Source organism: Glycine soja, chromosome 5, assembly GCF_004193775.1.
Source record: "Glycine soja cultivar W05 chromosome 5, ASM419377v2, whole genome shotgun sequence".
Taxonomy (NCBI): Eukaryota; Viridiplantae; Streptophyta; class Magnoliopsida; order Fabales; family Fabaceae; genus Glycine; species Glycine soja.
This window is the reverse complement of record NC_041006.1, coordinates 1461273-1488236: the sequence shown is the minus strand read 5'-3', so window position 1 is coordinate 1488236 and position 26964 is coordinate 1461273. Positions and strand designations below refer to the sequence as shown.

General features: G+C 33.4%; 4 protein-coding genes across 5 annotated transcripts; all 4 read left to right on the top strand.

Annotated features, from left to right (window-relative positions):
* The first annotated feature begins 1256 nt into the window (after positions 1-1256).
* Positions 1257-10304, top strand: LOC114411762 (inorganic pyrophosphatase TTM1-like). Of its 2 annotated transcripts, none has more exons than XM_028375445.1 (12): positions 1257-1383; positions 1685-2049; positions 3339-3453; positions 4567-4762; positions 4877-4990; positions 5083-5256; positions 6217-6411; positions 8498-8620; positions 8695-8807; positions 8964-9087; positions 9314-9589; positions 9788-10304. In XM_028375445.1, the coding sequence occupies exons 2-12, from the start codon at positions 1716-1718 to the stop codon at positions 10004-10006; spliced, it is 1983 nt and encodes a 660-aa protein (XP_028231246.1). In that variant the 5' UTR covers positions 1257-1383; positions 1685-1715; the 3' UTR covers positions 10007-10304. The 2 variants fall into 2 exon arrangements, with proteins under 2 accessions (XP_028231246.1, XP_028231247.1); XM_028375446.1 differs by lacking the exon at positions 1257-1383 and adding an exon at positions 1422-1544.
* Positions 10305-11228: 924 nt separating this feature from the next.
* On the top strand, positions 11229-13076 carry LOC114411763 (H/ACA ribonucleoprotein complex subunit 2-like protein). Its single transcript, XM_028375447.1, has 4 exons — positions 11229-11553; positions 11634-11703; positions 11779-11884; positions 12718-13076. Exons 1-4 carry the CDS (start codon positions 11436-11438, stop codon positions 12877-12879), a joined length of 456 nt encoding a protein of 151 aa, XP_028231248.1. The 5' UTR covers positions 11229-11435; the 3' UTR covers positions 12880-13076.
* Positions 13077-14114: 1038 nt separating this feature from the next.
* On the top strand, positions 14115-15783 carry LOC114411761 (protein STRICTOSIDINE SYNTHASE-LIKE 12-like). Its single transcript, XM_028375444.1, has 3 exons — positions 14115-14431; positions 14591-14881; positions 15213-15783. Exons 1-3 carry the CDS (start codon positions 14187-14189, stop codon positions 15703-15705), a joined length of 1029 nt encoding a protein of 342 aa, XP_028231245.1. The 5' UTR covers positions 14115-14186; the 3' UTR covers positions 15706-15783.
* A 1137-nt stretch (positions 15784-16920) lies between these two features.
* On the top strand, positions 16921-25845 carry LOC114411760 (phenylalanine--tRNA ligase beta subunit, cytoplasmic-like). Its single transcript, XM_028375443.1, has 20 exons — positions 16921-17074; positions 17179-17234; positions 17375-17475; positions 18004-18133; positions 18221-18336; positions 19079-19145; positions 19559-19600; positions 19811-19852; positions 20039-20115; positions 21092-21218; positions 21312-21479; positions 21959-22087; positions 22205-22336; positions 22626-22760; positions 23379-23453; positions 24198-24305; positions 24573-24668; positions 24782-24865; positions 25231-25318; positions 25499-25845. Exons 1-19 carry the CDS (start codon positions 16936-16938, stop codon positions 25297-25299), a joined length of 1893 nt encoding a protein of 630 aa, XP_028231244.1. The 5' UTR covers positions 16921-16935; the 3' UTR covers positions 25300-25318; positions 25499-25845.
* Positions 25846-26964: the final 1119 nt, after the last annotated feature.

Below are 26964 nucleotides of genomic sequence, written 5' to 3'. Positions count from 1 at the left end.
TGAACCTAGTAAGCAGTACACAAGATGGTGAATTCAGTATCTAGGATACAAGGTTGTTGATAGAACCCAATAACCATTTTTGCAATAGTAAAGATATATGGGAATTGGCATTCATGCCATTGTTAAAATCACCACTACATTCATTGATATTTTATAGTAGATTTAGAAGTATTTAAGTTAAATACAGTATTTCACGTAACTTAATTTCAATTACAATAAATCATCAATTTGCATAATAAAATTCTTCCAAATATAAGATATAAACCAGATCATACAAAAAATCAAACAAATGAAAAATGTGAGGTGAAAAATGCAAAACCAGTGAAGAAGATGCACATGTATCAAAATTTATATTTATATAACTATACAATTTAAAAATTTACTTGTAATTCTAATTGACATTTATTTTTGAACAAAACTAAGGCAATGAAATTATAATTGCCATTTCTAAATGGTCTTTAGCGAGGCTTACATGGCACATGTTAAAAAATAAATGACAAACACTCTGACTTAGTGGAAAACTAGAGGGTTAGGGGGGAAGTATGCCTTCCCATACACGACGACAGTGCGAGATTCAGGGCTTTCAAGGCAACAAGGGTTGGACGCGAGACTACAGGGTTTCAGGGCTTGGGTGCCATAGTGAGATCGAGTTAATAGTTCAGTGATTGAGAACGAAATTAAAACCTGTAATTTTTAGAGAAAATAATCACGATGATTGCTCTAAAAATCGTTCTTAACTCATGAAATAGACAATTTTTTTAAGACAATTTTGATAAGAGAATGGTTAATGTTGTGACATGAAAAATGTTTTATCTAGTAGGACTATTCAGTTTTTCTAAATTGATTGGAGTATTGACCTAACCAATATATTAATGATACCATTAATTTGGCAAGTATTTTAACTGAAATTTGACAAACATTAATTTCAATTTCTCACGCTGATTCAGATGATACCATTAATTAAACGAAAATTAGGCAGATTATGCTTTTATGTGCAAGATTAATTTACTAATTCTCGTTAAAATAGATGGGAAAATAAAAATGACATAATTATCCTAGATCTACTTCCTTTTAATGTAATGTAAGATATAGCTGACAAAAAAAAAGAAAGAAAAAACTTAAATAAAATATCTTGAGATAATCAGAATTTATGATAGACGGGTTGTTGGTGTGACAGGACAAGCTAAGGTATGACTCGTGTCCTTGGGTCATCCTATGATGGCATTCCACGTGTTGTTTTCTAACGAAAATAAAAAATAAAAAAGCGAGAATCCAACAGCCGCCGGCAAATTCCGTTCAATTCTGCTCATTCCTTGGCACCAACTTGACTTGAACTCAGGCATCTCTATTCCTCTTAATATTATATTATTATTATTCCAAGAGGTTCGACTTTGCTGTTTCACTTTATCTACTACCTTCTTTTGATTGCAGTTCATTCTATTTATTTAAATTGGTTCAATATTCTGCTTCATTCTATTTATTTCAATTTCACGTTCCTATTTAATGCGTCGTTTCGTTTGGTTGAAGACTTGAAGTCAATTCCTGTAATGTTTTCCAGATTATTATTATTTTAAATCCATAACAAAAAATAACTGTAATTTATGCAGTTTTGAGTCATCATTTGTCCCAGTTTGGTTCCCATCTTTGCCGTATCACTTTCATTGCAATTTTCCTTTTTCTGCAGCACATGACTTGAACATCTTTGGCTTCCCCTAATGGCACAAGATACTGTTTCTGGAGTTGACTCGCCTCGGGGACGTCTATTACGAGATCAGGTTCAAGTGGTTAAAAAAAAGGATTCTGATCGCTATGAAATTGTTCCTATCCAAGATTCTTTGTCATTTGAGAAAGGATTCTTCATATTTATCCGTGCATGCCAGTTGTTGGCTCAAAAGAATGATGGAATCATATTAGTAGGAGTTGCAGGTCCATCTGGAGCAGGGAAAACTGTTTTCACCGAGAAGGTCCTCAATTTTATGCCAAGCATAGCTGTCATAACAATGGACAATTATAATGATTCTAGTAGAATTATTGATGGAAACTTCGATGGTAAGTTTTCTCTTCTTCTATTTACTTATACATAATCTATAATGACTGCATGCATTTATTTTTCTTGTTACCCGTGACTTCATGAGTATATGAATTTGAACTTGTATTTTGCCAAAGTTATTTCTGCTGCAGCAGCATTATTGCTATGAAGTTCAGAAGAACACACATACACTGAGATAAGAAGTATGGGAAAAAAAAATTAGGGCTCAAAGTGATATTTGTTTATTTCTCTTTATGTTCTCCCTATGACTGTGTAGTAACTATAATATAATGTTATAAACTTATAATTTCCGATTTATTAGTCGTATTGTATCTTTTTTTAAAGCAATGTTCAATGATCTCACTGTATTTTTTTGTCTTCTCCAAATCTTGAAATGGCTTTATGCACATTTTGTTGATTTTCCCTGGACCAATCTCAAGCTTTTTTTTGTTAAGTGAGGGCTAACAATAGCATTTTATATCTCTAGCTTAGCTTACAGGTTCTCTATAGCTGGTGGCAGAACTAGTGTCAATATTTTTTTGGTGTGTGGGGGTTGGAATTGATGAACATCTAGAAGAGGTGGGTGGGGGTTTCTACTTTCTTGGCACATAGTAGATTGCAAGGCCTCTGATCTATTACATGTTCAACATATATTTGAGTTAGAAATCAATTGGCTTTAATATGAAACAATAACATCAATGAGAAATCGTTACATACATTATATATTTAACATAAGTTATAAAATTGGTTTGGTGGTTGAAGGCGAGAAGGAGGGAAGGCGAGGTTGTGGGTTCGAATTCTTCCCACTAACAAAAAAACTAACAAACTAACAACTAACATTTTATATATTTAGAAAATTTTGAAGTAGAATACAATGATGGAGTGAGGCAAGACAATTGCTAAAATCCCTGACAAATCACCACTACTCTCTACGGCCATCTCTTTTTGCTGTCTGGTTAATAATACTAAAATAATTTTACCACACTTAGATGGAGCAACTTTCTAATCATTAAATTTATTGACAGCTGTAGAGATTCCAGATACATTGCCATAATTTCCATGTCACATATGGAGGCCTAGTAGTAAATATTAATTCTTTTGCATCCACTACACAACACACACACACACACAAACAGGCTTATCATCTACTATTGGTAATATGGACGAGTTTCCCATAGTATCTAATCTTATTTTACTCTTCTAATTTCTAAGAAATACTTTTACTCGTTTATCATATTAGTCAATATTCAAGAAATAGGAAGGGATGTTATGCAACACAGTTTTCTAATGTCATTTTTATTTGAAACAGACCCTCGGTTGACAGATTATGATACCCTGCTCGAAAATATACAGGGTCTTAAAGCAGGGAAGCCTGTTCAAGTTCCAATATACGATTTCAAGTCTAGTTCTCGCATAGGTTACAGGTTGTGTACCTTTTTAATTTTCTCATTTTTAGAATATGCATGAGTCCATTTTGTAGCTGTGCCACCTAGGTTTAATCTCACAAATTAGGGAAACTTGGAAAGGAGAAAACAAAACCTAATGGATATGTAACTATGTTTACTATGGATCAAGTTATTAGATTTGAAATGCTTTACGTGAAGAATTGGAAAATCATGGTAATTTCTGCTTCTCTTTATGAGAGTATATGTTTAAACTCTTTGTTTAAAAGGTTCACTGTCTAACAGTAGACCTGTAATAGGCTAGTTTTTCTTCTATAACTGATTTGTGTCTCTAGTTAGTTATTGAGTCTAGTCAGTGCTGAGTAGCTTCTTTCGCACTCTTTGTGTAGCCTATAAATATCTGTACGATCCTCTACTCATTATAGAAAATAAAATACACTCAAAGTTAGTTTTAGTTTTTCTGTTATTCTGTTTGGATCTTAGATTCTTTTAACCTGCAATTTGATTATTTTTGGATTATCTGTGAATAAAAGACTATTCAATAATAGAGTGTGATAAAATCAGCTTCATGTTTGGATATTGTTGAAAGCATTGCCAAACACCCGCCTAATTAATAGTTCACAAAGGCATGTATATTATCAAGAGGCAACATATTGTAGTTTGCTCTCTCTCTCTCTCCCCGTCTCTATCATTAATCATGAGAATCTCTCTCTCTCACTATTATTATCTACTTTGCATGAGTAAATATGCACCTATGTGTGAATTCACCTTTGAACATCCACATACATGCACAGAAATGTCTATTGTGTGGACAGATGAGGTGTGGGACAAAATATGTAAATATGGACACTCATTAGCACTAGAAATGTCATCATTTATTCCAACTCAGGATGTTAGTACTTTTATGTTTATTTGGTTGATTTCTTTTGTACTGAGGGCAAACCCTGTCGCAACGGTAAAGTTGCACCTTGACCAGTTGGTCATGGGTTCGAATCCAGAAAAATCTCTTTGTATATGCAAGGGTAAGACTGTGTACAATGACCCTCTCCCCTAGCATAGCAAGGGCCGAGGAGCCTTTTGGCACTGGGCTATGTTAGTTTTTTGTTGATTTCTTTTGTACTGTTTTCCTTACAGGACTGTTGAAGTCCCTGGCTCTCGTATTGTAATCATAGAAGGCATCTATGCCTTAAGTGAAAAATTACGACCTTTGCTTGATCTTCGTGTTTCTGTCACTGGTGGAGTTCATTTTGATCTTGTCAAGCGTGTTTTGCGGGACATTCATCGTGCCGGTCAAGAGCCTGAAGAAATAATTCATCAAATCTCTGAAACGGTTTTTCACTGATCCCATGTTAGATTTGTTGTCTTTAGGAGTTTTGAAAACTTGCATCTTTAAGACCAAGGCACCTGCTATAATTCTTAACTATTATTGTGTTTCCTTTTGTAGGTGTATCCTATGTATAAAGCTTTTATCGAGCCAGATCTCCAAACAGCCCATTTAAAAATTATTAACAAGTTTAATCCATTCTCTGGATTTCAGAATCCCACCTACATATTGAAGGTGAGCCTATATTATGTTATCATAGTAAGATTCTTTATATTCTCAAGTGTCTTTTTGATGATACATTACATTGATTGTTTCTACCATTTTAGTCAGCAAGAACTGTGACAGTTGATCAAATAAAGGCAGTTATTGCTGCAGAGCATACTGAAACTAAAGAGGAAACATATGACATATTTCTTCTACCCCCTGGGGAAGACCCCGAAGCTTGTCAATCATATTTGAGAATGAGAAACCGTGATGGAAAGTACAATCTCATGTTTGAGGTTAGGTGATTGAAAACTTTTTAGATTGTTATAGTTATATTATTTTTTAAGAGAATGTCTAGCAAGGCATAAATTTGAATTTGAACTTATGAAAGAGGCTTAAGACCTTCCTATAAGTTCTTTTCAACTTATTTCAATAAGTTTCATGTAAAAGCTTATCAAAGTTCTGTTTAGCTTATTTTAGTAAACTTCATAGTCAAGCTTATGAATAAGCTCTTATTAAATATGTGCTTAATCAAGCTGTTCACCCAAATGTTGTCTAATTAGCTAATATTCATTTATTTCATGCTACCGCTTCACTCATGATAATGTCATATTGTATACTTAGTTAAAAGTTTTTTAAAAACCTTCTGCAAGGAAAAACATAGCTACAGCCACTCCATGGTATTGTGACACTCAATGATGATGAACTATGGAAAGAAAAAAGAAAACACTGATAAAATTTTCAAAAGCTGCGACTCAAACTTTTTTTTGTGGTGTATATACCTGCAACAGCTTCTTTGCAAATTGAGTCCTTGTAATTAATGAAACATGTATTCCTGATTTCCTACTTGTTTCCCTCCTTTTACTGCCTTCAGTATGTTTGTCTCAAACCTCTTTCTTTGGTTGATGCTTTTTCCAATGATTTGTGGGTTATTCTCTTTTCTTTCTACCTTTTTTGTTTTATCTCTATGGTTGTGTTATGCCTTTTGTGTGTATGCATATGTGCTTCCAAAAAAACATTGGATAGAAGAAGCATGAAGATTGTTTCAAGAAGTTTGACAAATATTTGAAAAACCCGTGTTTCACAATAGAGCATTGTATTGACATTGCAATTTTCAATCTCAGGGCTTTGCAGATCTTATCTTTCAACATTGTTCCTACTCCTGCCTTCTTGAGTTTGAAATTTGCGGAAAAGTTTGCAGTTAGAAGCAAAATTACTGAAAAACCTCTATAATGTTAGTGCATTTTTGTTTTCAGGAATGGGTGACAGATAGTCCATTCATAATATCACCTAGAATTACTTTTGAAGTCAGCGTGCGCCTTCTTGGAGGGCTGATGGCCTTGGGATACACAATTGCAGCTATTCTGAAAAGAAGCAGCCATGTCTTTCATGATGATAAAGTGACCATAAAAACTGATTGGCTAGAACAACTTAATCGCACATATGTTCAGGTATAACAGCATATCGTTCATATCATTCCCTTAACATTTTTTTACACCTGTTGATTCTGTGATAAGTTGTTTTAATCTACCCCTACTGTTTGTTGTCCAACAATGGTACTATCACCCATACATTCCTGTTCTTTATCTGCAGATATAATTTGTAAAAGATTAAATTTTTCAGTACTAGCTGGACCCTATTTATGGCCTGCTATACACATATACATCTGGTTTACTTTCCCCTTTGCCCCCCTCCATTCTTCTGTTGAGTGTTGTCCTCCCACTAGTTAACACCCTATTTCTCCATTTTTGTAATTAAGATTTGACCTGCTGGTCACGATTCTAGTTGTGGAAACTGCTTCTCCATTTATGAGGGCAAGGCTTTTTAATCCTCCCCTAGACCCCACAAGGCCACAATAGTGAAGTCTTTTGCCTTGGGCCTCCGTTTTTGTTTTTTCTTTATTAACCTTCATTATTGTAAATCACATCTTGCCTCAGGATTTTGTTACATGTGCTACAAACAATAATTATCAGTGTTCACTCTCTTTTCCTTTCTTTATTGGCTTCCATCTTCTCTGCCATATGCCTTTGATTGGGAAACATTTTTAATATATTTATGTGGTGAATGTCAAACAGCTGGTGCTTATGAAGTACATATGGAAGAAGGACCGAATGCCTGTCAAACATATTTGTTGGTAGTTCATAGTATCTTATTGGTTTACCAAAAGAGGCAAAGTATCTTGTTACTAATACAACATCTTACTCTAGAAGATATTGATATATTACTTGTATAAATTGACTTTATTTAGAAAATATCAACTATGATGTGTTTCCTTTTGTAGTTTCCATGGTTGATTCACAGCTTTATTTTTTTTTTTTGATACATTGATTCATATTTACTAATTACTATGAGTAAAGGTTTTAAAAATATGGTCTCTGTTCTGGGTTTCTGTTATGGTCTGGTCCCTTATATTTTTGGTTATAGGACCTTGAACAGTAAAGTGTGGCTGTAAATCACCAGATTTCCTACTTCTTCGTTTGTGGCCTATTTTATTAGTAAAATTTGGGCTTGTTAAATTGAACCAATGATCTCCAAGAGTAATAAGTATTCGAGAACTTTTCTGAAAATTTCTGCACGTCTTATTTTTGCTTCAAACTAGTTAATATTAATATACATCCAAAACCAACTGTTCCAAATTGTCCATCCTAAGAAATAAAAGTTATAGAAAACTGCCCTTCCTAAGTAAAATTAGTTATAGAATTATTCAAACATAAACTGCCATACTAACAGGTGATTGTATCAGTCATTCAGTCTAACACACTAAATTATTTATCATCAAAGCATAAGATTACCTAGGAATAATAGTTTATACTTATTTCTTCAATTCTTTCATTGCCTTCGTTGATAAACCTTGTCAAAAGGTACTACTTTAGCAATCGAGTTTAATTGATCAGAGACCATAACAGTTCCATTCACCGATACGCCCTCACCTGTTTCCTCTCTGAAAATGCATCAACTGTTTTAGTTTCAATATGAAAAGTTATCTCTGAATTGAAATTAATAACAGATGTGATCTGTTCTGTTAAAATGAGCATCTTGTTTGTTTACTGTTGGCAATATTCTTGTGTGGTTTATTGTTGTTTATGTATAAATATCTTTCGTCTATCCTTATTGTTTTCTTTTCTCATGTTTGTTGTTGCCATGTCACCTTGGTTTTGATTAGAGTGGTCACAGGCTAGGTTTAAACATTAAATTAACACTACAGCACTAGCCTGGCCTATATCTAGCCCTGTTTGTGTGCGTAATAAAGCCCAATCTTGGCCACAACCCAGCCCTTATAAATGAATACATGTATACATGTGTGTGTGTGTGTATGTGCAAAACATTATATGTAGCTCAGGTATCCCCTGTTTGTAAATTAGCTCAAAATTAGGCTATTTTTTTTAGCCCTTGGGGACTTATAAACCCAGGCACTTAAAGTTTTTGGATTAGCCAAGTTGTTCCATGGAGCTCGGGACAAATGCCCATACCTATTACATGTTTGTATTTGTTTCTTTTATTGTCAGTAACCAAATTCTTGTTCATGTTGTTTTTAAGGTGCAAGGGAAAGACAGAAACTATTGCAAATTTTTTGCAGAGAAACTGGGGTTGGATGGTTCCTATGTTCCTCGCACTTACATTGAACAAATTCAGCTAGAAAAGCTTGTAAACGATGTGATGGTATGAGCCATCATACAACCTTTTGCTTGTTGTTTACATGTTGTATACTGAATAGTGATCTGATCAAACTGCAGGCATTGCCAGATGATCTTAAGACAAAACTCAGCATAGATGATGACTTGGTTTCAAGCCCCAAAGAAGCCCTTTCCAGAGCTTCTGCAGATAGGAGAATGAAGTATCTTAATCGGTACTTATTAATTTTCATTACCTAGACTTGCCTTATGAAGAATATTGATATGTTTTCTACTTGCTTTTCATGTTTGGGATAAAAAAAATTTAATCTGATTAAAAATTTGTTAAAGTAAGGTTCTTGTGATTTTTTTCTCATGTTTGTCTTCTGCAGCGGTATTTCACAATCCTATTCAACTCAAAGGGACAAGATTCTACCTAAGCTGACTAAACTTGCTATAAATAACAGAAGATTTGATGGAAGAGCACTAGAATCCCCTGCACCAATTGCTAACCAAGTAAGATATATTTGCCTTGAGAAGTCATTCAATTAAAATAATTTTGGCTTCTTCATTCATCAATGTATCACTTAATGTATCTTATTTTGTGGAACATGGAAAAGCTACTTGTTGAAGGTGCTACAATTGATAAATGTCTGCTTTTGTGTCTAAGTGGTTTAATTTTCTGTTTATTTCTCTGCTCATCTAAATTATTCTTCTACTGATATTTGCTCGAGTTGTCCAGGGAGTCATCACTCAACTTTCTGATCAAATTTCAACATTAAATGAAAGAATGGATGAATTCACCTCCCGTATTGAAGAGCTGAATTCAAAGTTCGCTATCAGAAAAGATTCAGCAGGCAGTCAACAAAACTTGGCTTTACAGGCTGAGGCCTGCAATGGCTCAGGCCCCACTTCCTTCTTTGTAACTGGACGAGGCAATGGTTCATTGACTGGATCATTGCTACCTAATTCATCATCATCTTCTCAGTTGGCTAAAGAGTCTCCCCTGATGGAAGAGGTAGGTGATATATCCCCTTATTTCGAATTCACATGACAGTAATAGTGCTGTAAATTACATTTATACATAGTATTTGTTAGAGCTATACGTTTACTAGTCAGTAGAAAAATTTGGAGTGGTTTTCTACTTTGAAATTCCACCCAAGACAATAAAACATATTCGGCTTTTATTTTTATCATTATTATTTTGTCAAAATAGGTATTAGTGATTGCACGAGGACAACGTCAAATCATGCATCAACTAGACACTCTGAGCAATCTTTTGCATGAATACTTTGGAGAAAGGTCACGCCTGGGAAGACCAGACCATACAGGAAGAATGCGTGAAGCTGAATCCGTCGCCGTCCCCCTGCTTCTGACTCTGGCCATTGGTGCTGTTGGTGTGCTTTTGTTCAGAGGTTTGACATCCCAAAAATAATGTGCATATATTTTGTTTCTTGTAAAATTGTCATTACCATTTAGGAGAGAAGCCTCATAAGTATATCTAATGCATAAAGGGTTTATGAAAACAATTGCCAATCTGTGAGGGGCTGCCTCACATTAAGTGGTAGTAGTAGTGGACGACGACCTTAATAGGTATATTTTGGCATTCACTTAAGCTGTAATATATAAGCTTCTGTATATCTTTTTTTTTTTTTTCCTCGTTAAATAATTTGTCAACTTGGTGGAATACTGAACTTGCATATAGTATTATAATTTGTTCTTTATTCTCATTAGCTTTTCCAGTTGACATTTCATTTTATGACTTATGTGAATAGACGAACCGCTTGATTGTTTTAGTAGCTCACCATTCTAGTAGTTTGTTTGCATTTTTCATTCCTTTGCAAACAGAAAAACACTGTCGACTTAGTTTTTTTTTTCTTAGGCGCAGTTCCTTTTCTGGTCGGGGGTTGTTGTTCTCGCCCCATCTCTTTTTACCCCTTATTTTTACAAAAATGTAGCAAATTACCATTTTACTAGCCATTATTTTCTCTTTTCTTTAATCCTTCTGCACATCTCTTGTCCGTCAAAATACATAATCAAAATATATTTTCATTATGTATTGTTCACATGGAAGATGTGCTTCCATTGTATTAGGGGTGCATCCTCCATACACGATAGTGTTTTTATTGTACATAATATATAAAGGAAATGTGTTTTCAGGGCACACCTCTAATGAGGACAATTGTCCATCTTTATACATTTGATAAAAAAATTGCCCCCATAAAAAAGCAAGTGTTGCACCCTTAGCCAAATCTAAGAGATTAAAGAATGAATAATTTGATACCAATTTTATCATTTTATCTTTTTAATTTTTACCATTTTGCTCCTATAATACTAAAAGCATATAGAAAGTTAGCAGCAAATATACATCTTGACTCAATTGTAATTTGTAAAAGCTTATGAGTAAGTTGGATTTTTTTATCATAAAATTGTATATTTTCTAAAAATTTGTAATAATTTTCCTCTTAAAAATGTAACATATTGTTTTCTTGCTTTCACTAAACAAATTTTATGGATCCGCCCTTGCCCCTAATACAAGTATACAACGGAAACACTTTGTGTATATTGTATAACGGAAAGGTGGGGGTATTTTCAGAAAAAGAAATAAAACAAAATATAATGTGAAAATAGCAAAATATTGGGTTGGAATCGCATAGCGCTTTCTGGTCCATTAGATAGGCCCAAGTTTTAAGGCCGATATGAGGCTGGGTTTGATCAAATCATGGAGTGGGGCGAGTAATAAACATTTGATAAGTCACGCGCGGCGCCATAGCGTGTGAATCCTAAATTAAACCCTAGCTAGAGGAGAGGGTTTAAAGCTCTGAAGCTTCTTTCTTCTTCTCCAATTAAGATCGCAGAGAGAGATGGGGAGTGACAGCGAGGCAGAGAAGGAGAAGAAGAAGATGCTTGCGCTCGCTCCCATTGCTAAACCCCTTGCCGGAAAGAAGCTTTGCAAGCGAACCCTAAAACTTGTTCGTAGAGGTTTGTTTATCCATTCGCATTCTCAATTTGCCTTTTTATTTCTCCATTTGCTTCGTGTTAACTATATTCTGTTCTTTCAGCTGCCGAACACAAATGCCTGAAAAGAGGAGTGAAGGAGGTTGTTAAAAGCATAAGGAGAGGTCATAAAGGGTCTGTTTTCTCATTCTCTCCCATGTGTCATTTTTCACTGTGCCTTAGCCTAATTTTCTTGTTTTGTGAATGCAGATTGTGTGTGATAGCTGGGAACATATCGCCGATTGATGTCATCACTCATCTTCCTATTCTCTGTGAAGACTCTGACATTCCTTATATTTATGTCCCATCTAAAGAAGTACGCTACCAACTTTACATTCCTTATCTTTATGTTTATGCTTATATGTGCTTTTGCTCTTGTTTACCTATTTCACTCTAGGGACTACTCGTGTTGTTCTCTTATATTTTTTTCCCTTAGTTTTTACTCGTATGTCTTCTCTGTTTAATTTAGTATTACAAGTTGCAATTTATTTTCATTGATGTTTATCCCTCCCAAATAAGAAATATTGAAGCACCAAATAAGAGTGAGATGCATCTACTGGAGGAACTTGAATGAATGCATGTTTTTAGTTGTTCATCTAACACTCATAGCAACACTAATGTAATTGTCATAATGAATTCGGCACAACTGACCTGTCCAATTTTTTTTTTTTAATTTAATATATACCCATCCTACGGTGAATTGAATTGTATATCTCTGGCATCTGTTCTTAAACAAACTAATGTTTAAACTAGAAGAGTATTCACCTACCGTCCAGCCCAGTGAATTGCATAATAAGAAGAAACTAAACTACTTTTAACTCAGTTTACGAAACAAAGGGTCTTGTTAGTTGCCCCTGCATATCCAATTTTCAACTGATTTGAACCTTGTAGGGAATTTTTAAATAACATACCTATCTTAAAGTGCTACTGACAATACCATTCTTTGTTGCTTCTGTAACCTACACAATATATCATTATGTTATCACTTATCATTTCATTTTAAATGTGGGTGTAAGAGGTGGAGAAACAAGTATATTTTTCTATAACTGTTGTGGTTATTTTTGTTCATGCTATCTCATATATCATGTTCAAGAAAGTCTAATTACTATGCAAATTCATTTAACTTTTGTTACTTGTATTGTTTTCCAGGATCTTGCAGGCGCAGGAGCAACAAAGAGGCCTACATGCTGTGTTCTGGTACAGACAAAGCCTGTAAAGGGTGAAATTGAGCGAGGGGAACAAGAGAAACTAAAGTCAGATTATGATCAAGTTGTGTCGGAAGTAACTGAGCTTACAACTTCACTATTTTAAAACAAGCACACATGTATGTGTACAGTGTGTTCTAGCTGGATTAACATAGTCAGCAACCTGGGCCTATATTTTGTAATTTTTATTCAAAGAGCAAAGAACCAAATGAAGTGCCATGAACTCATTATTTAGTGTAACTCACAATGCAGACAAGCAAGTTGACGAAGAAATTTTGCACCATCATGTTTTGTCATCCAAAATTGCTATATCACCCATTTAAAAAATTTGAGGGAAAATTTTAAGATAGAAATGTATTCTTATAAACTTGCAACAGAGTAGAATAAAAAACAATGAAAAATAGATAAATCAGTGGTAGATTTAACAATGAATTTGAAGTTTGTATCTTTCGGAGACTATGATAGCACACCAATTAAAATTTATGTTCAATTGATGTTTATTTGTGAGATATATGGAAAACCAGAAGCATTTTGGATGTGGCTGGTAACTGTAACGTGTAGGGCTCCTCTTCAAACTTTTTGCAGATCCGAAATGGTCCATAGTATGATAAATTGATAGCAGTATGGAGCTTATTTCTGGTTGATCCTTTGGGCCAGAGGTTGTTTTCTTGTGGGCGTAGAGTTTTAAGATTGTCCGTTGTGGGTTGATGAATAGCATTCTTTTTAAATATACATCCTGATTAAATCAATATATTTGTTCAAAGTGCAAATTTCCGAACACTTATTTAAGGAGAAATATTCTTATTTTTAAAGGAAAAAAATTCCAATCTACAAAACAAGCTAAACCAAACATATACTAATATACTATAATGACCAATATAATATGGTTTAAGTGGTTTTTTATTTGATTTTCTTAAATAAGATTTTAGATTTGAATAAGAAAATATATTTGAGAGAGGAGATTTCACTAAAGTGATAAAAAAATACTATAAACTTTAATGGAGGACATTTTGCGTTTCAGTGTTGTGTACGGCACGAGAGAAATTAGCTCGTTGGGGAGTTACAAGGGTTTATGGATCTGCAACAAAACTACAAAACCGACAATCTCTACTTCCTATTATCGATGCTTCAGTTCACATTTCATTCAATGCACAATCTACACATATTCTACTTTCCCCATCGATAAATCCTTACTCACAACAAACTGTGAGCGTTTCTGACAGTAGGCCTTGCTTAATTGTGTGTCTTGTCACCACTCACGAGGTTGTTACAAGGTTGTGCTCTTTCACGTTTCCTACTATTGCCTATATTGCGTTGCATATGGCATTCACATCACATATTGCCTATAAATATCATCATTGAATACTTAAGTTTCGTGCCTTACATCAAACATTATTGAATAGTATTAAGAATATGTTGTCAAACATTGCAACAATGATAGCTATCTCTGCAATTTTTATGATTTTCTTCTTGTGTTCGCCATCAGTGGCTATATTAATCAGCAGGTTACCACTACCGTCACCGGTGACAGGCCCTGAGTCCGTAGCATTCGACCGGAACGGTGGAGGGCCATATGTTGGTGTTTCTGATGGAAGAATTCTCAAATATGCTGGTCCAGGCGAGGGTTTCAAGGAATATGCTTTCACTTCACCAAACAGGTAAACATTAGTAATAATTAAGTGATACACATGATTCATTCTTTGGTCTCGACTAATCTCTATGTGACACGTGCATTTTCTAATTTACGAGCTCTGCTCTACTACATGTTATGCGAAGATTAATTACTGTTTTTTTTTTTTTTTGTTGGTCTAATTCAGGAACAAGACAATCTGTGATGGGCTTGCTGATTTCTCAGAACTCCAAGCAACATGTGGGAGGCCATTAGGATTACGTTTCAACCATCAAACAAACGAACTATACGTAGCGGATGCTTATTCTGGGCTTATCAAGATTGGACCCAATGGAGGGGCTCCAACCCAATGCTTTAAAGATATACAACCACAACAAGAGAATGTGAACACTACTCTTCAGTTTCTCGATGGCTTGGATGTAGACGTCAACACTGGAATCGTTTATTTCACCCAAGCTAGTGCTAACTACGGTTTCAAGTAATCAATTAATTCCTTCCTCACACTTCACTCTTTTTTCTTTCTTTTTTTCTTTTACTTAAGAGAAATGCTAGTTGAAACTCTTTTCAACACTTGTTTTGTGATCAGCTGAAAATTATTAAAGATCAACAATTTTAATGAGTCTCTCTTGTCATTAATGATTCTATCTCCTAATTTAAATATGACATCAACCAAAGTTGGTGATTATCAACAAATTTTGGTCAATCACATAAACAGTGTGAGGAAGAGTGTCGGTAACATTCTTCTTTACTTAGATACTAACTTTGGCCTAGGCTAGTAAATTAACAAACCTGACACTTCATTTTTACAGGGATGCTCAGGCACTACAAAGCAGTAGAGACCAATCTGGGAGCCTATTCTCACTGGATCCCAAAACGAACCAAACAAGAGTGTTGATGAGGGGTCTTGCATTGGCATCTGGGGTGGCAGTAAGCAGAGACGGGTCATTTGTGCTTGTTAGTGAATACTTGGCAAACAGAATTCAGAGATTTTGGCTAAGAGGGCCAAGAGCAAATTCTTCTGAACTATTCTTGCAACTCACTGGTAGACCAGACAACATTAGGAGCAACCAGAGAGGTCAATTTTGGGTGGCAGTGAATGGTGTTTTAGGACCAAATCCACCTCCTAGGCCCACTATTTTACCTGCTGGAGTCAGAATTAGTGAGAACGGTATCATTTTACGGATTGTTTCTCTTGTCCAGGAGTTTGGTAGTGAGGCAGTGAGTGAGATTCATGAGCATAACGGGACACTCTACTCTGGCTCCTTGCAAGCTTCCTATGTTCCCATTTCTGCTATGATCTAGTTTTTCTACATATGCTGCCTTTGTATGTGAGGGGAACTTCAAAATTATTAATGAATAAAGAATCTATTGATCCATATATTCTTTACTCCTGGTCTGATCATCACTCGCCATCTTTGACTATTTTGAGAACACGTTAAATATTAACAAATATAATTATATAACTATCACATGAATGTTGACTATCATTCAATTGAAAAACAAATATAGGATACACAACATCTAACTATGAAAAGTGAAACTAACATTCACATCATAGAGCTGATTTTGAGTTGTGATTATTGAGTACCACTTTGTTAACAAAGAAAACCCATAAAAGAGTAAAATGAAGTGCAATAAATTTTGCGGCTATGCTGGATAGTATCAATATAATAGTGATCATAAATTGGCAATATAACATAGTTTTACTGATGAAATATTGTTGGTATAAATTTTAAGATAATTATTGCAATTCAATCTAAAATTAAAGACAATTTTTATTTTAAATGTTTGACAAAATTAGCTGAAAATTAAAAAATTATTTTATTGAATTATAAGTGTTTGATAGATTTATCTGTTGAAATAATTAAAAAATATAAAATTATATAAATAGACATAATTTTTTTATACAAATTTTAACATAACTTTTTTAATAAAAATACATTTGTAGTATTTATAATTTTAGTATTAAAGTAATTTTAAACACCTGTAGCTTTTTATTTGTAAAATATATAAAAAAAAACTACATAAACTTATTATACATCACTATCTATATCATATAATAAAAAGGTAAAAATGAGAAAACCCTATCATATATAAAAAAAAAGGGGTAAAAATAATATATTTTTACCTTAAATATAAAATATTAAAAAAGAAAATTTAATAAATGTTTGAAGACAAAAAAGAAAAAAATATAAAAGGCTAAATTTAACGTTTTAAAAAATGCTACTTTAAGTAACATTTGAAAAAAATGCTAGAAACTACTAAAAAGATCATTTATCAAACAAGTTTTTTCAGTTATTTAAAAAGGCTAGAAGCTTACTGAATGTAAAAATTTACATTTTAAAAAGGCTATTTTGGAATGTAAAATTGGAGGTACAGGGAGAAACATTGGTAGTGCAGGAAGCAATTGCCCGCCACGCCTTGGTGGGAACAAGAAGCCCAAAGACAGTGATACCCAGGCTCGCATTGAGCCTAAAATATTCGGCCGTATCTAATGAACCCGAAAAGAGGCCCATATAAATACCTAAGGCAATGTATCCATCGGATTCTGAACATCTCTTTCTCCGTCGTGGTTGCACTTGTACTCACTCAATCCGAGACCAAAACGGCGCCATGCCTACCGTCAGTGTGGGGCGGGATCGCCTGTTTGCGGCTCTAGGAAAGACTTACAGTGAGCTTCCATTCTCCATTGATCTATCTGTTATGTTATCCCTCAATTTTCACAAGGACCTCACTGAAACGTGCATTTTGTTGTTGCTTTTTTTTTTTCTTCAGCGCAAGAGGAATTCGAAGACTTGTGCTTCAGTTTCGGGATCGAGCTTGACGACGTCGTAAGCACTTCACCGCCTTTATTCTCATCCAAACATTTAGCCTCAACTCAACCATTGCGCTTTCCAGCTAGTAATTATTAATTGATAATTATAGTAATTATTATCACCATCATCTGATGAATTCAGTGTGATTGTATCAGACGACGGAGAAGGCAATTGTGAGAAAAGAGAAGCATTTGGAGGAAGAAGAAGCTGATGAGGACGAAGAAGTTATCTACAAAATCGAAGTTCCTGCCAACAGGTACCACTATGATGATATCTTTGATTATTTTTTTTTCTGCATGTGGGAATTGAGAAAATGTTTTAATTATGTTCACATTTTTGTTTTACTTATTCTGTTTTTGACTCTTATGGTTTAATTTACTTACTGTGCTTCCAGTCTAGAGAATTTAATGATTTTCTTGATTTTTCATGCTAATTTTCTTTTTGGATTTGGAATTGTTAGTCTATTGCATCATGAAATCAGCTTTGTATACTTTAGTGGGAGATTCACAAAAAAATTCCAGCGTGTTGTTTTTTCAATAGGAATTAATGCTAGGTGGATTATATACTGTATAAAAACGAAGTTACAAAAGTCATAATGAATGATGTGGCACACCATTCTCTTATTGCAATTGCAAATCCACTGAATTTTAAAACATGCTTGTTGGTTAGTGTATAACCATTCAAAGCATGGTATTACACCTTGGCACAATTCATTTTTTTTTCTGACAAATATCATTATCTTTATTGCAAAAAATGGTTCTATTTTTTATTTTTTTTTGCATAGATATGACCTCCTGTGCCTTGAAGGGCTTGCTCAAGCCCTCCGAGTTTTCTGTGAGTTCCAGGAGATTCCCACTTACAAACTGTCCAAGATCAGTAAGGATGCAATGCTGAAAATGCACGTGAAGCCGGAGGTACTTATGCCATGCTTGTGCTTTTTTTTAGTATGGGTCTTTGCTAAGTGGAAGATGACATGTTTCTTTTCTCTTGAATCATTGTAGACTTCTCTGATTCGTCCATATGTTGTATGTGCTGTATTAAGAGGTATAACTTTTGATAAAGCAAGATACAACAGCTTTATCGATCTCCAAGACAAGCTTCACCAAAACATATGTCGGTAATGTGATTTGACTTCCTGCTTTGTTCATTTTGAATAGCCTTTCAAGTTTGAATGCACCGAGTTTTTGATAAAATAGATGTGTAGTTTTCAGGATATAAAAAAAATCCTCCATGTTCTAAGATGAGTTTGATTAATACTACCTCCGGTTTTTTATATAAGAAACAATTACCTAATTCATCAAAACCAATAAAAGAAGTTAGGTTAGTTAACTTGTCATAAATTTTAATTTTATTTCAAGACTACCCATTACACTAATGATTAAAGAGGGAGGTTATTTTTCAAAAGATAAATTTTCAACCAATGAGAATGTCTTCTTTTGTTGACAACTCAATAAATGCACTCACTTTCATGGGAAAATGAGTGTAATCATTAATAGGCCTTACAATTAATTAGGGGTAAAAAGGAAATTTAGCAATAAAGTAATCCTATGTTTCTTATAATTAGGACCAAAAAAATATTTCCTTTTGTTTCTTATATATAGGACTGGAGGTAGTATATTGTATATTATTTTTTGAATCTCATGCTTTGCCATCTTTCGTAGAAAAATTGAAAAATCCCTTGTGCTGGTAGGTTTTGGTTTACTTTTATTTCCACATTATTCTGTTCTTTTCTAAATTATGTTTTCTTTTTCTCCATCAGTTTATCTTTATGTTGGTTTTGGTCATCTCATGTCACAGCATACTTAAATTTTCTCAATGAACTTTCAGTTGATTTGTTTTCATTCTTTTCTATGTTTTAGCCGAAGAACCCTTGTTGCCATTGGAACCCATGACCTGGATACATTGGAGGGGCCTTTCACCTATGAGGTTAATTTCTTTTATCAAATTGTGGAACATGAAAATTAAAATGATTTAAATTGTGGATAGATAACTTACAACTTTAGGATTTAGATAGAACATTTGGGTGCTATGTTTAAGGAAGCGGGAAGCCTACAGCCTAGTGCTCATTAGAAAAGTAAGTTGTTGCCTTGGCACTTTGGTTGATTGTGATGGACATGCATCACTGTGCTTTGACTCTGAAGTTATTGGTGTCAAAGGAATCACAGTGCTGCTTGATGTGATGTACTGCTGTTTATGACCCAAATGATGTACCTGGATTTTTCTAAAACCAATTAACAAGAGAGATCTTAATACTTAATGACCATTTTCTTGTGTAATTTAATTATCTTTAATTCTCTACATCTTCAGTATCAATGACTTCAGTCTTATGTAATTTCCAGGCTTTGCCACCTTCAAGTATAACTTTTACGCCACTAAAGCAGGTAATATGTTTTTTTTTATTACCTTCAATTTCTTGGTAATCAAATGTTTGAAATCAGGTGTTGCCTCCTATAGTACAAAAGCACATGATTCAACTCATACTTTCTCACCTAATACTCTGCAGATAACATTATTTACTGGACTTTGAATATTTAATGTGAATTGCCAAGCTCATCTTTAGTATTTTAATCCTTTTGCTTTTGGCATGATAGGAAAGAAACTTCAGGGCTGATGATCTAATGGAGTTCTACAAAGTGAGTTTTGTGTGATATTTCCCTTTCTGTATATCAAAAGTTTTTATAAACATAGCAGAAGTAGGCTTACAAGTTATTATAGGCCATCAAACCCAATTATGTTTTTGTTTCATCCGTGATTATCTTTTTCTGTGTGGAAGTGCTTCCTTTGAGATGTGGCTGAATATTTGTTGATTTGTTTGACAGTCAGATTTGAAACTCAAGAAATTCTTGCATATAATTGAGGATTCCCCTGTTTTCCCTGTTATATATGACAGTAAGAGGTATGATGTTTTCATAGAACCCTTATATTTAAATTTTCAAAGATCTGAAATCTTAGCTCTCATTTGCGTTATGCTATGAAATAGTATTGTCCAAGATGTTATTCTCATTTATTCTGGTTATGAAGATTTGAAATCTTTTATCTCTCATTTGCATTATGCTGTTAGAGTCTTGTAAAACTCTTCAGGTTATGTATTTTGCACAGAATATTTGTGTAGTTTTAAAAATTTAAATTTAACAATTAAAAATAAGATTATATATATGTATTATATTTCTGGTTCATATCACATTCGGATGGGGATGGCAACCCTATGAGGCTGTTACCAAGTTGGGGATTTGGGGAGGGTAGATGTATGTAGAGTTACTCCCAACAAGCTGTTTCCAAGGGTCAAAGCAGTAGCTATATTGTTGTGCCAACTGCCAGTGCTCACCCTCAAAGTTGAGGAAATATGCGGAGAAAAAATTCAGTTAGAGAATGTAAAGAATAATGATAGAAATTCTGGCATGATAATAAAAGATTACATTTTTATATGTGATTGATCTGTTGGCTACTTAGCTGTCTCAAAGTTATATTTAGACATCTTATAGGTTGAAATTCTAATTTATAAAATTAACTGACAGATTCTGAGCATAAAATAAACTCATTATATGCAATATTGCAATGTAAAGGTGTTGGAAGTTATTCAACAAAACTCTCATATTAACTCATGAAACAAGCACACCCATGCACACTAGCCAGTCGCCTTTGTACGGATGCATAAACTGAAAAGAACTTTCATGTTTTCATCAACGAGATGCATTCCCAGTTTTCCACTTAATTTTGATCAGGTTAACTTGCTGAAATGCTTTTATAATTGCTCCTTGTATAATTTCTATTATTTGTGCGCTTTATGAACAGAAAACTACTGTTGTCAATTTTCTCTAATATTCTTCTTACATGTTGAATTCAGCTATTAATATTCTATAATGTTTCGACAGAACTGTGTTATCCTTACCCCCAATTATTAATGGTGCACATTCAGCCATCACTCTGGAGACAAAGAATGTATTTATTGAATGTACTGCAACTGATCTGACAAAAGCGAAAGTTGTTTTAAATACAATGGTAGAGTAGTGAGTTTCATTGTATGTTTTTCTATTTGCATTTTGTATGTGATACAATTGGTTAGACGATGACAGAATATTTTGTTTTCTTTAGGTAACAGCCTTCTCAGAATATTGTGAAAACAAATTTGTCATTGAACCAGTTGAAGTTATTTCTTCTGATGGCAAGTCAAACATATACCCTGATTTATCTGTCTACAATATGGAAGTTTCTCTATCTTACATTACTGGATTGATTGGGGTATCATTGGAAGCAGAAGAGGTAATTATTTTGCTGCTTCATATGAGTGGCGTGATCCTGTACTTGCAAATTGACTATTCATAAATCATTTAGGCTTATTATTAACATATTTAATATCTGACATCTGAGACATTCATGTTAAAATAACGAATACAATTAAGACAGCTTTCTGCCCCTGTTCTTTCCAGATTTTAATTGTCATTGGAAATTTGCCCATGTTAATTTATCTTAAGGATTTAAATTCTGTACGTATTTGAACAACCAAGTTTTTTTTATACATTTACCAGGTGACTGCTTTCTTTTATGCAGCCATTTTACTTCTGTGGTTGAGTTGTTCTTTTGTTCATGTGAAATTTCCTTAATTTCTATCTAGTTAATCTTTATATTGCAGTTACTTGTCTCTAATGCAAGATTCAATGCTCTCATGTTTGTTTTTAACAGCAAGTGAAACAAATATTTTTAACTTGTTATTGTTTGATAATCTTCCCACCTTCCTTCAGGTCACTAAGTTCTTAAATCGGATGCAGTTGCATGCCAAACTGTCTACATCTGATAATAAGCAGTGTAACTTTGTGGTATCTGTACCTCCTTCTAGAAGTGATGTTCTTCACCCATGTGATGTTATGGAGGTATTGATAGTGACAGGCTCTGTCATTTCTGAATGCATATTGGATCTATTATGTCATTGTGTGTATATTTCACTGACAAGGCATGCCTTTTTTATTCTTGTTTTCTTTAATCTATAGGATGTGGCAATTGCTTATGGATTCAATGCTATTAAGGATCAAGCAGTAGTAGATAATAAAGGCTCAAAGAGGTTGGCTGCTTCCTTGACTCTACTTCCTCTGAATGAGCTCAGTGATCTTATCAGAAAAGAGGTATAAATCAAAATAGCAGAACACATTACTCCTGTTATTGAAGCAACCAAAATTCATTTTTTTGTTAGATTTTATCACATTTATTTTTGTTGAATTCTGTGAATGAAAACGAATAGTTCAGTTAATATTTCATGCTTTAATTTTTCTGAAAATGTGGATCATTTTATTATCTTTGATTAAACTGATGCGATAGAATAAATTACTATAGCATAGCATATTCATGAAGGTTACTGTTAATTATTTGAAGTGCCTAATTATCTGAATCCTTTTATTCATAACTTGTTTTCAGGTTGCATTGATTGGTTTCACAGAGGTCTTGACATTTATACTCTGCTCTAAAAAGGAAAACTTTGCCATGCTTAACCGCAATGATGATAAATCTAAAGCAGTTATCATTGGAAACCCTAGGTCTTCAGACTTTGAGGTTCATACACTTTATCTTCCTTTATCAATGACAATACAATGTTAAGGTTTATAATGAAGTTTATTTAATTGCAATGAAGAGATTGCATGTCTTAAAAGAGCTTTTTTTTGTGGCATAGTTCTTGCAAGAGGTTTTTATTCTTTCCAGTCATCCTTTCAAGTTTTTACTGTTTCATTTGGGTAACTCTTCTGAGTTCTGATAGCTTTTATTTATATTAATATTTACTTAGATACACTAATCGTGCTAAATTCTATTTAAAAAATAAAATTAAAAATAATAGCATGTCACAGCATGTATCTTAGAGGATAGCAGTGCTGATGCATCCAGGCTGCCATCTAGAAATCAATGTGACAGCTTACTGATCATCTTTACTCATTACATCAGACTGTTTTATTTGCCTTTTTTGTCTTTATGCTGCATGGACATGGATTATGTTCCCAGTATTGAATTGCAATCTGAAGTTGCGCATTCCCAGCTTACTGAATTTGCACCTATATTTTGTCTGCTGTCTGCTCTTTAAGTTTTTTAACTAGGATAAAAATGATATATTGATATTATTTTCTTTATTTTTTTACTTGAATTCATATAATTTAATTTTTAAATTTAACATGTATTCAGGCTGTGCGGACTAGTCTTATGCCTGGCATTTTGAAAACTGTTGCTCACAACAAGGATCATCCAAAGCCCATAAAGGTACTTTTTCAGTTCTTCCTTTGGGTGATTGATCTTTTTATCACCGGTCTTTTCGACGACCATATTTTCTATGATGGAAGTGTGATCCTCACATGGTAATTCAGTTCTAGTTATAGTAAATTATATGGGATTGTTGATTTTTGTTATATCATTTTTAATGTTACATTTTATGAATGTTTTAAAAATTATTTCCAAATCATTATGTAATTTTCACATTTCTATGATTAGAGATAACATTGAGCATGCCTTGGTAACCTGAATCCAAGGTTATCGATGTCGGATAGAGGAATATCACATTATCACAGAAATTCCACCATATAAATATGTCATTGCGGCCTATTGTGCCTCTATAGGGGGCCACTCAGTCCAAATTTTACCATGCATTTGATATTCAATGTTCTTGCCGAAAATGTATTTTTTTGCTTCTATCGGGCACATTTTGTATAAATTGTTGGTGTGTATTAACTAATGCATATTAGTATATTGCCTTGTAAGTCTTCTGCCAAATACAATTTTTTTTATTGGCTCTAAATTGCCTTAGTCCAGCAATCAATTGGTAACCAAGGTAGTCTAGTCTTTTCTCCTCAAATGAGTTGTTAATTAATTAACATGTGCAATTCATAGTCCTTGTCATTACAAAATAAATTCAATGCCTAGTCTCTTCTAAAGAAAGATTCAAACTTCAATGCCTACCACTTTGTTGCTAGTTTGTAAGTATAAATTTCTATTATAAAATTGTTTCAGATTTTTGAAGTGGGTGATATAGCAGTTTTGGACGACAAAAGAGATGTTGGTGCAAAAAATCTTCGCCAACTTGCTGCTCTGTACTGTGGTGCTAATGCTGGATTTGAGGTATACTAAATAATGAGTGCATGGCACTTCATTTGGTTCTTTGCTTTTTGAATATAGGTTGTTAAATGTGCAGTATTTGATGTATCCTTATCATCACGTGATTAATCAGAGCTCCAGAAGAGATTAGAATTTAAACTGGCTTTAGTCGCAACAAAAATTGATATTGAAAATAAATATTACTACTCTTCACAGTTAGAACTTATTCTTTCTATACATGGTAAAAATAATTTGATGATTGTATTTTAATGTTTATCCAATGATATGCAGATAATTCATGGCTTGGTCGACAGAGTAATGGAAAAGAATGGGGTTCCCTTTGTTTCACCTGGCGATAAATCGGGTTATTATATTGAGCAGTCAGATGTAAGTGTATAACACTGCATAGGAGTTGTCTGTATTTTATTTTGTCCTTCTTTTGCAAGGAAGATTCGTTCTGCTTCTGATAATTTGTGTATGAACTCATTTGCCTATTGAAGGAGCCTGAGTTTCTTGCCGGTAGACAAGCTAGAATCATTTACAAAGGAAAACATATTGGCACTTTTGGCATTGTTCATCCAGAGGTACTTTTGATCCCTGAAATTATTGTCTGCCTTTTTTAATATGACCAATTGTTAGCTCATAATTTTCAATTCCTCTGTTCTTTTAATATTTTCTCTGTAGTCAAAAGCTATATGTAATAGGGATATTTTTTGTATGCGTAAAATAATTGCTAAATAGGGATTTGCAGAATGAAAATCAAGTGATCCATATTTTTTGTCGAATGGTTGTTTCTTACTGGCAATAAATTATCTGTTACGCACGAACCTGGCACTGTTTTCTTCCTGTGATTTTCCTTAAAATATCTTGTAACTTATTCTTTCAAAACGAAGTATTCTTGGAGTAATATAATACATTTATAATAATTGTGCTTGTTATATATTTTCAGGTATTAAACAACTTTGACATTCCTGATCCCTGCTCCTTTGTTGAACTTAACATCGAAAGTTTCCTATAAAGATTATCTGTATCAATTGGTAAGTGTATCCATCGAAAACTATTTCCTTAGTCAGTCTGTCATGGTGCAGTTTGTATTTTCTCCATGCTGTTGCTCGTGTCATTCACCTTTCTTCCCCTGACTTCTACACTACATTATCTCCTTCCTCGGGGGTAATTTTGGTTAGGCTGATTGCTGATATGATTTCATCTCTCTGTAGGTAGGGAATCAAGATGCTCAACTGCTTGAGTGACTATATGGGAATCAAAACACTTCGTGGAATTTAGAACTACACTATAGCTGGGGAGCGGAATGTTACTGATGTGCCCTAAATTTGGGTGTTTAGTTTGATTATATACCCGTAAAATTTTCCTAAGTTTCTCCGTTGTTAAATGTTTAGAACATCAGAAGCTACGAATTGGTTAGTAGGGATAATCTCGACCATAAATTATAGTTATTTTTTAAAATAGTTGATTTTGGCCTTAAAACCAAGATAGCAAGGATATTTATTCGTTTGAAAATTTTGTCAATACAAAAGTGAGTCACAAGCCACATGTCTACTTCAGCGATAGTTTGTCATCCTTGTCTTTTGACTCTTGGATGTTTTATGTTTGATAAATTTATATTGACGTGGCAAAACTTAAGCGTTGTCTTAAAAAGATGTTATGGTTTTTAGGGTAATTAAAAGTTTTTAAACTAGCGTGTCACCAGTATAATAATTTTTCCATATATGTGGCTATAAATCAAGTAATGATATAAACTTTTAATGACATCAAGTATTACTGTTTTGAAATTGAAAGTAAATCTACATGCTTGTTCAATTGTAAACTCAAATGGTAAGGATGCTAACGAGCTAAATTTTATCTTTTTTTTTAAAGGTTTAATGCATAACACTAGAAACAAAATACTACTCGTGGGATTGTATAGGTAAGAATCAACAAAGTATTTTTTTTTCAAGTAGTTTGGACACTTGTTCCAAAATGACTTTCGTGCCCATTCTTTGATATTGTATATTTAGACAAGTTTTTTTTTTTTAATTTATTAGTTTTATGCCTTTTTATTCACATGATTTTTTAAAATATTTTAAAAGTGTTTTAATCCATATAAATAACTTATTTTTAATGAACTTGAATAATATGCACATATTATCCAATAAAACAATACTTTCAGAATCTAAAGAATATGCGATCATATCTTTTAGCATAAATATATTTTTGATTTATAATAAATATTTAATTTTTACGTTTATTTTCTAATATTTTTTGTTGTATTAAATCTTATTAAAACAATATTTTTGTTTTATCATTGATATTTTGATTTATTCTCCCAAAATTTAATGATTTTTTTGTTTGTTCCATAATAAATTAACAAATTTTATTTTATTACGGATTAATAACAAATAAATATTTTTATTAGGAAACGGAAATAAAATTGACTAATTTATCAGAAACTAGAAATAAGTGTCAAGAATAAAAAAAAAAATTGTTATTTTATTAAGTACTCAACACAAAACAAAAATTTATTAGAAAATAAACACAAAAATTAGATATTTATTAGATATCAAAGACATTCAAGCCTAATTCTTTTTTATATGCTTGATGACTTAAAGCTTTTCAGCCCGTTGTTGGACTAATATACTTCACTTATAGCACAGCTTTATTGAGAGGACAGCAACCCACACTGCAA